The 13450-nt window shown below is 40.0% G+C and overlaps 1 protein-coding gene across 1 annotated transcript in view; it reads left to right on the forward strand.

Annotated features, from left to right (window-relative positions):
* The window catches only part of si:ch211-196i2.1 (collagen alpha-1(I) chain), a 66464-nt gene extending 59944 nt beyond the window's left edge, over positions 1–6520 (forward strand). Inside the window, exons 60-68 of the mRNA XM_063012100.1 lie at positions 436–489; positions 926–943; positions 1179–1232; positions 1470–1532; positions 1778–1943; positions 3067–3176; positions 3291–3371; positions 3520–3702; positions 4838–6520. Coding sequence (XP_062868170.1) covers positions 436–489; positions 926–943; positions 1179–1232; positions 1470–1532; positions 1778–1943; positions 3067–3176; positions 3291–3371; positions 3520–3702; positions 4838–4987 — 879 coding nt within the window. The 3' untranslated portion in view covers positions 4988–6520. The remainder of the gene's footprint in view (positions 1–435; positions 490–925; positions 944–1178; positions 1233–1469; positions 1533–1777; positions 1944–3066; positions 3177–3290; positions 3372–3519; positions 3703–4837) is intronic.
* The last annotated feature ends 6930 nt before the right edge of the window (positions 6521–13450 follow it).

The following is a 13450-nucleotide window of genomic DNA, read 5'->3' on the forward strand; positions in this document are numbered from 1 at the left end:
CTGACATGTGTGCAGTAGCCCATGTTTTTATCCACACAAGGCAGGTTTATAAAGGGATCCGTATCACGTACAGAGAGACATGCCCTGATCTCCATTATTCCTCATCTCAGTGTGCAGGTGCTCTTGATAAACCAGCAGAGGTTGTAATTGCATCAGTTGTGAGGAATTCCCACAGATGTGCCAACAATTGTTCATATAAGTGCCTAGGCTGTCGATAACAGAGATGAGATTTGAATCTGCAAGGCCAGTAGAACTGCTGAGGCTAGCATAATAGACAAAACTTAATAGTCAGTCAAAGTCATTAAACCATGTCTATAAATTATGTGTTTGGTGTGCTTGGTGCACAGGGGCACAGTCAACTGCATTAACCTCTTAATAATCAGGAGTGCCAGCATACTTGCCATGTTGTGTATTAATGCTGTGCTCTTTATATAGGGCAGTATTGGTCCTACTGGCGTGAGAGGGACACCAGGCATGCCAGGACATCCTGTAAGTATTGATTTTTCTCACACTAGTTACTGAAGAGTAATTAAGGCAATGTCACAGATATGAAACTAGATACAGTACGTACATTAAATCAGTAAAACGGCATTTTATGCTATTATTTATGGATCTTAAAGGCTTAATGTATGACGGGTACTTGGGTAACAAGACCCACGTAATTCTCACTATGAAATATGCTTAAGGAAAAGTAATATTTTTGGGCTTTTTCTTTCCCACAAAGGGAAAGTAGATTATAGTATCAGATGACTCAGATGTACTTTTGTGTTGGCAATAATAGATAGTAGAAACTATTTACCTGCTAATACGTATTATTTATACAAATATGTGACTGATGCATTAATATATATATTTAATAATTGATAATATTGTTTGGTATTTGGTAAAAAAAGCTAAGTTTAGTCTTATTATTCCCTCTCTATAGGGTCTGTTTGGAGAACAGGTATGAACCTGAAATATTTTTTTGTAAAGCTAAAAAAAAGTCCTTCACTGTACACTGTATTGTCAAAAGAAAGTGGACACCTAACGATGAGATTGCAACTTACCTGTTACACCTGATGTGCACTTAATAATAAAGAGCGAAATCCACATACTTTTGGCCATATAGTGTACAAGAAAATAAATACATTTGAAAAGTACTATTTTATTTTTGTTTCTGATCTGATCTTTATTTGCAGGGTCCAAAGGGTTTTCAGGGAGCTCTTGGTCCAGCTGGAATAAAGGGCCTTCCAGTAAGTGGATTGTGATTCTAGTTAGATTGTGTTATATAAAGATGTTTATCATTTAACTTGCTGATTCCAGTGCTAGTTAACATGACAGCCAACTGTCAATATACCCATTTTGTGAGTGATGAAAAAATAATGATTAAAATGTATTTCCACCAAACCTGTTTATATTTAGATTGATGTGATGTGTTATTGTAAATGTCTTTGGTCTGTCTGATGACTTAAATGTTCTTTGTTTTACAGGGGCCATCTGGACCCCCAGGTCCTCCAGGCCTCTCTGTGAACCTTACTCTGACCCAAATTAAAGCAAGTAACTCTTTAACTGCATAATTTAGCATTTAACGCTTAAGGCAATATTCCATAGCTTTGCGTGTTGCATAACCAGATTGCTTAGAGTCGTCAGATGGCTTGAGTTGGTTGAGCTTTTGGACAAGCATACGATTTTTATATGGCAGAGTGTAAATTAATACATGCATACGGTTTATTTAAATGTTGTGCTGTGTACTATTCAGTCACTCTCTCTCTCTCTCTCTCTCTCTCTCTTCTGATAGGATCTGATGTACATTTCGGACAAGCCAAACTACTCTCTCATCCAGACACTTCTGAACTCTCTGTACTATGACCTAAGGCTGTTGTTGGATCCACCTGACGGGAGTAAGGAGCACCCGGCCTCCACCTGCCTGGAACTGTGGCTGTGCCAGCCCAACTGCACCAGCGGTCAGAATCCCAGTGCACCCAGGCCAGAAAATCTTCACTCTGTTCTTCAATCTTCCAACTGTTATCTTTCTTCTAGTCTTTTAATCATAACTGAGAGCAAACAAGCATCCTAATATAGACAGTTATTAACTTTCATCACATGCTGACAACACGTTTTTAATTGTAATGAACTACAGTGCTGACAAAATGTAAAATCTATTTCAGAGTACAATCCCAGAGGCATTTACAATATATGCCAAGGCTGAAATCTGAATTACAGAATGAAAGGAGACTGAAATAAATGCATATTTGCTTCTTACATGATTGTATCTGAGAGAGTGTTGAATCTAGTTGTTTTAAATGACCTGATTGCTCAAATTACCTGATGGCCCAGCATCTTCCTAACACACTAAATGCTGTTTTTTTTCTTTACTTTGTCGCCTGTTTGATAACAGCATGGCTTCCTGCTTTCTGGTCCAACTTCATGTTTTTATCCTGATTATAATGACACCAAACTGCACTAGGTTCTAGAATAGAATAGAATAGAATAGAATAGAATAGAATAGAATAGAATAGAATAGAACGCCTTTATTTGTCATATATACATATACAGATGGATGTACAGTCCAACGATTCTTCTTCTTATTCTCCAAATTCTTTCTTTGCATATCCCAGCTTGTTTGGAAGCTGGGGTCAGAGCGCAGGGTCAGCCAACGTACGGCACCCCTGGAGCAGAGAGGGTTAAGGGCCTTGCTCACAGTGGCTGCATAGTTGCCCATGGTGACTGTCACTACAAAAATTATAGTGTCTTGGTACAAAGTATGGTTCCATGTTATGGGTAACAGTGGGTGGTTTGAGGCAAGGGTTTGCTCTTTATTTACATTAAACATTTTGGTAAGAAGGCCGCTCCGGTGGCACAGCGGTAAAACACGCTAGCACACCAGAGCTACATTTCGAACTCGTCGGTTCAGATTTGTTGCCACCTTAATCTTCCTTAAAAAATGAACAAAGTAATTATAGCATAATTCACCACTGCATCACCTGAGTACCCTCTACCAGATATATACCAGGTAAAATGTCTATCCACCATGTCTGCTTGTTTATCTTGTTGTTTTAAACCTTGCTCTAAATGGTACTGTTTTAGGTTTCTATTACATCGATCCAAATCAGGGCAGCCCCGCAGACGCTCTTTTGGCTTATTGTAACTTCTCTGAGTCAAAGGCAGAAACCTGTATTCACCCCAGAGCTACACAGGTGACTTTTGAAATCTTTTAAATGATACTCTATTGTATTACTGTATTACTATCAGTTTTTGTGGGTTTCTGTTGTGTAAAGAATCTGTAAATGTATAATTTTGCTACCCCACAGCTACCCATGAGCGCATGGCTCAATGAGAGTGTATCCGATAGTACTTTCTACTGGTTGAGCTCACTTCAGAGTGGTTTTCAGGTAAGACACTTTATCTTTTTTAATAACAAATACTACTCCGATGTAAAAGGATACTTTTTTTTATTTTTTGACCAGCAGAGCAGCATGAAGTGAAACCTCCAGTGTAGCTCGTCTGTTTCTTTACTGTGTTTTCTTTTCCTTTGACTAGTTTGAATACCCAGGACTCACAGTGGTCCAGGTGCGCTTCCTAAGACTTCAGAGCGACCTGGCAGAGCAGAGAATGACCTACTCTTGCGACCCTGGACACAGACTGGGGCAGACACATCGACAAGCAAAGTTTCTGACTGCCTCCATGAGACAGAGCTATTTGGCGTCGCTGCCGGACTGCGTGGTATTAAATTCTTAGTCATTGTTTTGCAATCAGTCATTCTTTTAAAGTGCGTCTGAACTGGTGATTTTGAATCGTTGTAGTGTTTTGTTTTTATTTACATGTTGTATGGTTCATGGTTCAGTGCTTCAGTGGTTTATTTGCATTGTAGTAGAATAAGGTGGTTTTGTTTCACGCCCTTTTCTATTCACTAGGAGAAGTAACAAATCCTGTTTAAACGATCACAGGAGTGAGTGCAATTTAAAGCAGGTGATAAAGTAATGTAGTTCAAGAGCGAATATATTACATGGCCAGAAGCACTTGGACGCCTGACCATGAGCTTGTTACATTACATTACATTTTTGGCATTTAACAGACGCCTTTATCCAAATCGACTTACAGTACTGTGACAGTATATAGTCTGAGCAATTGAGGGCCTTGCTCAAGGGCCCAACAGCAGCAACCTGGCACTGATGGGGCTTGAGCCGGTGACCTTCCGCTTACTAGTCCAGTACAACTGCCCTAGTTCTTAGACGTCCCATTTAAAAACGAACAGTATTACAATAGAGTGACGTCTGTGTGATCTTTTCAGCTTTAACAACAGCTGCTCTTCTGAGAAGGCTTCTCACAAGACTTTGAAGTAAGCCAGTGGGACATTGTGGCCATTCAGTCAACAAAGCATTTGTATGGCCGGGTACTGATGTTGGTCGAGAAAGTCTTAATTAATGTTCCGGTTCATTCCAAAGCTGCTCAGTGGGCCGAGGTCAGGGCTCTGTGCAGGCCACTGGAGTTTCTTGAAACCAGCGTTTCTTCATGGCTTTATCGAGCTTGCTTTGTGTACAGGGGCCCAGTCATGCTGGACCAGGAAATGACCTTCCCTAAACTGTTGCTGCAAATTTGAAAACATAATAATTTTGTCTATTTAGTGTATCTTCAGATAAATGTGAAATAAATAGAGTACGATTTTATTGGCTTTGGCATTGTGTATACTGTATGTTAGCCAAGCCTGGGGTTCAAACCCCCCAAACTGCTGCTACCAGAAGCGTAGCTCTAACCAATAGACCAAACGAGCTCACATTTGACACAAACAGGAAAATTAAAATGATTGTAATTTTAGTTCATTGTAGTCTGAAGTATGTTTATTTGTGTTTAATCTCAGCCTGCCAGGGAGGTGGATCCTGGGCCACGGGAGTCTGTTCTTCAGTTCGCAGACAGAGACCTGCTTCCATTGCAGGATGTGGCGATATTTGCCAACAGCAGTCTATCACAGGTGTTTGGCTTCACCGTGGGACCCGTGTGCTTCAGCTAGAGTGACAATGAGAGGAACTAATGTTTTAACTGGTATGCTTCAAACCTCACATCAACACCAAACCACAGGATGACTGGACAATATGGGGACAGAATGAAGACCTGTGGGTTTGTGCCCTTTGCAGGCTACACATGAGGCCTTAAATGGGCTTTTTATCTGGTGCTCCTTAAATAAATTAGAGTTTTGTTTACAAATATGTTTGCATTAGGTTTTGTAAATCACATACTAGTTTATTTAATGGACTATGGTGTTGTTTCTTTATTTCCTGTAGCTTGACTTGTAATAAGAGGTTTTTTGTGCTGTGGTTGCATTCTTAGCCAAATGCAAGACCACTATGTGGTTGCACTGCCTAACTGTCTTTCATCTGGAAGTGTATCCAATAATTAATAGTATAAACTTTCAACACAACCAGGTATTAGCTTTTAGCTATGTTTATTATGTGTTTTATATTTTTTTTGTTAAGTGCACAGAATAGCTGTGGGTGTGCCCCAGCAGGTGGGGGGGTGATGGGTTGCCCTGTCTATTAAGGCTATTTTAAACACAGTCTGGTCATATTCAGATGTGTAGAAACATCTATTACAACATTCATCAGTTCAAGTTTTTAATCTCAAACAGTCATGGACAACTTTGGATCTCCAATTCACCTCACTTGCACGTCTTTGGACTTTGGGAGGAAACCGGAGCTCCCAGAGGAAACCCACGCAAACTCCACAAAGAAAGGACCCGGACCGCTCCACCTGGGAATCAAACCCAGGACCTTCTTGCTGTGAGGTGACAGTGCTACCCACCGACATAGTGTGAATTATGCTAAGGGTTTGAATCCAGAACAGAACTATCAGCCATACAGACACAGTTGGCTTTGTCTAAGGGGGGCCTCAATGCATTAGGTCCAGGGTATAATACTGCATTGTGCCCAGTAATTCTAGAGAAACCGGACCGACTGCAACCCTGACCTCTATTTTGGAAATTGCAGATTTGTTCATGTCTCAATAGTTAATTCTGCATTTGGTGTCGTTGAAACACGAGACTGGAATGCACCTGCTGCTAGGTTTTTATTTAACAAAACAGTAACATGAGCAACAGAAATGTAGGGACTTTAAGGACCTCAGGAAAAAAGGGAAATGTTTATTAACTGTGTATTCTACTTATTTCTAGAATACTGTTGAATGGAATCCCAAATCTGTTGTGCTTGTTGTAACAGCGATGCTATACAGGCCTCAGGGAGCACGAAGACGTGAGTCTGAAAATAACAGTGCAGCTCCATTACAACATAATCTATTTATCTTTGCATTAAAAGTTTACCAAAAACTAAAAACAGGTCCCCTTGTATCAGCGTATGATTTTATAGTTGTAACTAAAAATGTTCTTGTCTAGTTTCTTTGTGATGAATGCTGTACTGATTTACCGTACTGTAATACCGCTGGTGACGTTGGAAATTATATGCTGGTCATCTGTTGTTATAAATATTTAGGGAAAAAACGTATTAAATGTAATTCTCTGTGTTATTGTGTTAATATGTTTTGTATGAATAAATCACAGATGTTCATAAAACATGTATGTGAATGTGTGTGTTCTTTTAGTGCTCAAATGTAAAACACGACCCAAACACACTATTGTAGATAGATAGATAGATAGATAGATAGATAGATAGATAGATAGATAGATAGATAGATGGATAGATGGATAGATAGATAGATAGATAGATGATAGATAGATAGATAGATAGATAGATAGATAGATAGATAGATAGATAGATAGATGGATAGATAGATAGATAGATAGATGATAGATAGATAGATAGATAGATAGATAGATAGATAGATAGATAGATAGATAGATAGATAGATAGATGATAGATAGATAGATAGATAGATGATAGATAGATAGATAGATAGATAGATAGATAGATAGATAGATAGATGATTGATAGATAGATAGATAGATAGATAGATAGATAGATAGATAGATAGATAGATAGATAGATAGATAGATAGATGATTGATAGATAGATAGATAGATAGATAGATAGATAGATAGATAGATAGATAGATAGATAGATGGATAGATAGATAGATAGATAGATGATAGATAGATAGATAGATAGATAGATAGATAGATAGATAGATAGATAGATGATAGATAGATAGATAGATGATAGATAGATAGATAGATAGATAGATAGATAGATAGATAGATGATTGATAGATAGATAGATAGATAGATAGATAGATAGATAGATAGATAGATAGATAGATAGATAGATAGATAGATAGATGATTGATAGATAGATAGATAGATAGATAGATAGATAGATAGATAGATAGATAGATAGATAGATAGATAGATAGATCTTTATTTATCCTGAAGGAAATTATTGGTTATTATTAGTTATTATTTTAACACAGTATTGTTCCAGTATCTTAAACACTAGTGCAACATTGTAATATCAGTAGTGTTAATATTAGTCATGTTAGTAGTATCAGTAGGGAACATAAATCTATTATCTTTCACACTATCTAGTGCACTATGTAGGGGACATAAATCTATTATCTTTCACACTATCTAGTGCACTATGTAGGGGACATAAATCTATTATCTTTCACACTATCTAGTGCACTATGTAGGGGACATAAATCTATTATCTTTCACACTATCTAGTGCACTATGTAGGGGACATAAATCTATTATCTTTCACACTATCTAGTGCACTATGTAGGGGACATAAATCTATTATCTTTCACACTATCTAGTGCACTATGTAGTACACGTTAATGTGTTTGTGACGCGAACAGTTAGCTTAGTAGCTCAGTTAGCAGCTATTAAAAGTTTTGTTATCACCCATATCATAACCTTTGGTGTGTTTGGGTGTTTGTTTTGAAATTATTGATCTAAATCTGATTATCAGATCACTAAACCTGACGCTATAACGCCGCTATGACGCATGAGTGAACCAGAGCGGTAGAGAGAACAGAGTGGCGACACTCCCATAGGGAACCGTTGGAAAGGGGGCGGGACATTTTTTCTGCGCAGCTTCCGGGTTGTGGAGCTCTGTATAGTTCCAAACATCCCATAGAGCCCCATTCATTTCCACTACTTATCAAACATTTTTAGCTGTTTGTTGCTTTGTTTTAAAAAAATTATGAATTTAATGTCATTAATATACTTAATACTGTTATTGTTTAGCATTTGCTCAGCACTAAATGTTACATGTTTATCTTAATTAATAGGTATAACTGAATTTAGCTTATTCAGTTAAGCTTAATTAATGACACACGAGTCTTTTCACCTAAAATGAGTTGATTAATCAAGAGTCTTGTTACAGAAATGATCATAAAACATTAGAACCACAATAAATCATTATACTTTTACTTTCATACTTAAGTACATTTGAAGGTAAATTTAGTTTAGTACTTTAGTGGAGGTAAAGAGTATTTTTACTTTTACTACTACTTTTACTGGAGTAATATGTTACCTTGGATATCTCTACTTTAACTCAACTACATGGTTTGTGTACCTTGTCCACCACTTACATTAGACAAAATGAACTAGTGCATATATTCATAATGAATTCATTAATGTATTACATGTAGGAATCAATTATTAATCACTCATGAAATAAGAGATGAATGAATGCTTTTTCATGTACCTGCACTATAATGTTTTTGGTACGGTAATGTGTTTATCAATCTGTTCATTCAGTGCAGGTAAACCTTATGAATCCAGCACATGACTTAGTGTTTAGCCAAAATGATTATTATTATGAATCCTCAGGAAAGTGAAGGGAGATTAGTTTATGCAAAAAACAAAACATAAAAAACTTTAATGTCTATACTGTATATTGTCTCTACTACTTAATGATATCGCATTATGTAATGTATGCTAATATAATGTACTGTGTGTTAACAAGAACGACCTATTAACAAATCATTATAAACATCAATCTTCCACTTTATGGTTGCAGTAAGATGCAGTAAATGTAAACGCAGTTGAAAATACCCAGAAATTGTACAAATGTTTATTATTTGCCGTTTAATATTTCATTTACTGCTGCCTGTCCCATTTGAGGACATGACAGCGCCGAGTTTGTTTGGAACTATTGAGGGTTACATGAACCACGTGACCGCGTAGCGGCGAGATCAAGGAGTGTCGCAACTCTCTCTATCTACGGCTCTGGAGTGAACTACACAGGCTCGGGGTGTGACGTGTCCTCAGCTTGGTCACGTGGTGTGTTGAGGACTGAGGCGTCATTACTGTCCCGTTCCTCCTCTCACACACACACACACACACACACACACACACGGTGTGATTGAACCGGTAAACCGTGTAAATCTCTCAGAACCGGAACAATAACCGCGTCGACCTTCCTCCCTGAGCAGCATTTCTACAATGTTCATCCAAACGCTTTCCGTCTCACCGTGCTCGGACGTTCCGCTAGCTGGCTAGTTAGCAGCCTGGCTAAGTGCTGTGGTTCATGAGCAGGATGATCTGTGTGATCCAGCTGAGAGATCTGTGGTGGATCCTGATTCACGTCCTGTCTGGATTTACCAGCACAAACCAGCTTCTCACAGCAGGTAAGATCTGGTTTTAAACATCTGGAGCTGATCCACACATCCAGGGCCTGAGTGTCCGCCGGTATGTGTTGTTTATGTGCACGTCTGAATAGCAGCTGTTTCTATTGTTTATTTCATCTGATCTCATTTTCAGCGTGTGCAAAAGTTTGTACACCCCACACCTCCATGGCAGGGATCAATTTTTACTACAATCATATTTATTTATTTACTTATTAGGATTTTTAACATCATATTTTACACACTTTGGTTACATTCATGACAGGACACGTGATCACTGGTTACACAAGATTCATCAGTTCACAAGTTGAATATCGAACACAGTCATGGACAATTCTGTATCTCCAGTTCACCTCACTTGCATGTTTTTGGACTGTGGGAGGAAACCGGAGCTCCCGGAGGAAACCCACGCAGACACGGGGAGAACATGCAAACTCCACACAGAAGAGACCCAGACCGCCCCACCTGGGGATCGAACCCAGGACCCTACTACAATCATCCTGTCACATTGTCACCTTTGTGTCTTGTTTTTATGTTTGGTTTATTTTTTAGACCAGCTGTAAATCATGCTAACACATCTTACTATCATTATATATACAGGGGTTGGACAAAATAACTGAAACACCTGGTTTTAGACCACAATAATTTATTAGTATGGTGTAGGGCCTCCTTTTGCGGCCAATACAGCGTCAATTGGTCTTGGAAATGACATATACAAGTCCTGCACAGTGGTCAGAGGGATTTTAAGCCATTCTTCTTGCAGGATAGTGGCCAGGTCACTACGTGATGCTGGTGGAGGAAAACGTTTCCTGACTCGCTTCTCCAAAACACCCCAAAGTGGCTCAATAATATTTAGATCTGGTGACTGTGCAGGCCATGGGAGATGTTCAACTTCACTTTCATGTTCATCAAACCAATCTTTCACCAGTCTTGCTGTGTGTATTGGTGCATTGTCATCCTGATACACGGCACCGCCTTCAGGATACAATGTTTGAACCATTGGATGCACATGGTCCTCCAGAATGGTTCGGTAGTCCTTGGCAGTGACGCGCCCATCTAGCACAAGTATTGGGCCAAGGGAATGCCATGATATGGCAGCCCAAACCATCACTGATCCACCCCCATGCTTCACTCTGGGCATGCAACAGTCTGGGTGGTACGCTTCTTTGGGGCTTCTCCACACCGTAACTCTCCCAGATGTGGGGAAAACAGTAAAGGTGGACTCATCAGAGAACAATACATGTTTCACATTGTCCACAGCCCAAGATTTGCGCTCCTTGCACCATTGAAAACGACGTTTGGCATCGGCACGAGTGACCAAAGGTTTGGCTATAGCAGCCCGGCCGTGTATATTGACCCTGTGGAGCTCCCGACGGACAGTTCTGGTGGAAACAGGAGAGTTGAGGTGCACATTTAATTCTGCCGTGATTTGGGCAGCCGTGGTTTTATGTTTTTTGGATACAATCCGGGTTAGCACCCGAACATCCCTTTCAGACAGCTTCCTCTTGCGTCCACAGTTAATCCTGTTGGATGTGGTTTGTCCTTCTTGGTGGTATGCTGACATTACCCTGGATACCGTGGCTCTTGATACATCACAAAGACTTGCTGTCTTGGTCACAGATGCGCCAGCAAGACGTGCACCAACAATTTGTCCTCTTTTGAACTCTGGTATGTCACCCATAATGTTGTGTGCATTGCAATATTTTGAGCAAAACTGTGCTCTTACCCTGCTAATTGAACCTTCACACTCTGCTCTTACTGGTGCAATGTGCAATTAATGAAGATTGGCCACCAGACTGGTCCAATTTAGCCATGAAACCTCCCACACTAAAATGACAGGTGTTTCAGTTATTTTGTCCAACCCCTGTATATACACACACACACACACACACACACATATAATATAATATATACAGGTCCTTCTCAAAAAATTAGCATATTGTGATAAAGTTCATTATTTTCCATAATGTAATGATAAAAATTAAACTTTCATATATTTTAGATTCATTGCACACCAACTGAAATATTTCAGGTCTTTTATTGTTTTAATACTGATGATTTTGGCATACAGCTCATGAAAACCCAAAATCTCAAAAAATTAGCATATCATGAAAAGGTTCTCTAAACGAGCTATTAACCTAATCATCTGAATCAACGAATTAACTCTAAACACCTGCAAAAGATTCCTGAGGCTTTTAAAAACTCCCAGCCTGGTTCATTACTCAAAACTGCAATCATGGGTAAGACTGCCGACCTGACTGCTGTCCAGAAGGCCATCATTGACACCCTCAAGCAAGAGGGTAAGACACAGAAAGAAATTTCTGAACGAATAGGCTGTTCCCAGAGTGCTGTATCAAGGCACCTCAGTGGGAAGTCTGTGGGAAGGAAAAAGTGTGTGGCAGAAAACGCTGCACAACGAGAAGAGGTGACCGGACCCTGAGGAAGATTGTGGAGAAGGGCCGATTCCAGACCTTGGGGGACCTGCGGAAGCAGTGGACTGAGTCTGGAGTAGAAACATCCAGAGCCACCGTGCACAGGCGTGTGCAGGAAATGGGCTACAGGTGCCGCATTCCCCAGGTCAAGCCACTTTTGAACCAGAAACAGCGGCAGAAGCGCCTGACCTGGGCTACAGAGAAGCAGCACTGGACTGTTGCTCAGTGGTCCAAAGTACTGTTTTCGGAAATCAAGGTGCCAGAGTCTGGAGGAAGACTGGGGAGAAGGAAATGCCAAAATGCCTGAAGTCCAGTGTCAAGTACCCACAGTCAGTGATGGTCTGGGGTGCCATGTCAGCTGCTGGTGTTGGTCCACTGTGTTTTATCAAGGGCAGGGTCAATGCAGCTAGCTATCAGGAGATTTTGGAGCACTTCATGCTTCCATCTGCTGAAAAGCTTTATGGAGATGAAGATTTCATTTTTCAGCACGACCTGGCACCTGCTCACAGTGCCAAAACCACTGGTGAATGGTTTACTGACCATGGTATTACTGTGCTCAATTGGCCTGCCAACTCTCCTGACCTGAACCCCATAGAGAATCTGTGGGATATTGTGAAGAGAAAGTTGAGAGACACAAGACCCAACACTCTGGATGAGCTTAAGGCCGCTATCGAAGCATCCTGGGCCTCCATAACACCTCAGCAGTGCCACAGGCTGATTGCCTCCATGCCACGTCATTTCTGCAAAAGGATTCCCGACCAAGTATTGAGTGCATAACTGAACATAATTATTTGAAGGTTGACTTTTTTTGTATTAAAAACACTTTTCTTTTATTGGTCGGATGAAATATGCTAATTTTTTGAGATAGGAATTTTGGGTTTTCATGAGCTGTATGCCAAAATCATCAGTATTAAAACAATAAAAGACCTGAAATATTTCAGTTGGTGTGCAATTAATCTAAAATATATGAAAGTTTAATTTTTATCATTACATTATGGAAAATAATGAACTTTATCACAATATGCTAATTTTTTGAGAAGGACCTGTATATACACACACACCGACTAGGCATAACATAATGACCACTGACAGGTGAAGTGAATAACACTGATTATCTCTTCATCACAGCACCTGTTAGTCGGTGGGATATATTATGCAGCAAGTGAACATTTATCCTCAAATTTGATGTTAGAAGCAGGAAAAACAGGTGAGCGTGAGGATTTGAGCAAGTTTGACGAGGGCCAAATTGTGCTGGCTAGACGACTGGGTCAGAGCATCTCCAAAACTGCAGCTCTTGTGGGGTGTTCTTGGTCTGGAGTGGTCAGTATCTATCAAAAGTGGTCCAAGGAAGGAACGGTGGTGAACCGGCGACAGGGTCATGGGCGGCCAAGGCTCATTGATGTCAGGGGGAGTGAAGGCTGGTCCGTGTGGTCCGATCCAACAGACGAGCTACTGTAGCTCAA

Source organism: Trichomycterus rosablanca, chromosome 16, assembly GCF_030014385.1.
Source record: "Trichomycterus rosablanca isolate fTriRos1 chromosome 16, fTriRos1.hap1, whole genome shotgun sequence".
Taxonomy (NCBI): Eukaryota; Metazoa; Chordata; class Actinopteri; order Siluriformes; family Trichomycteridae; genus Trichomycterus; species Trichomycterus rosablanca.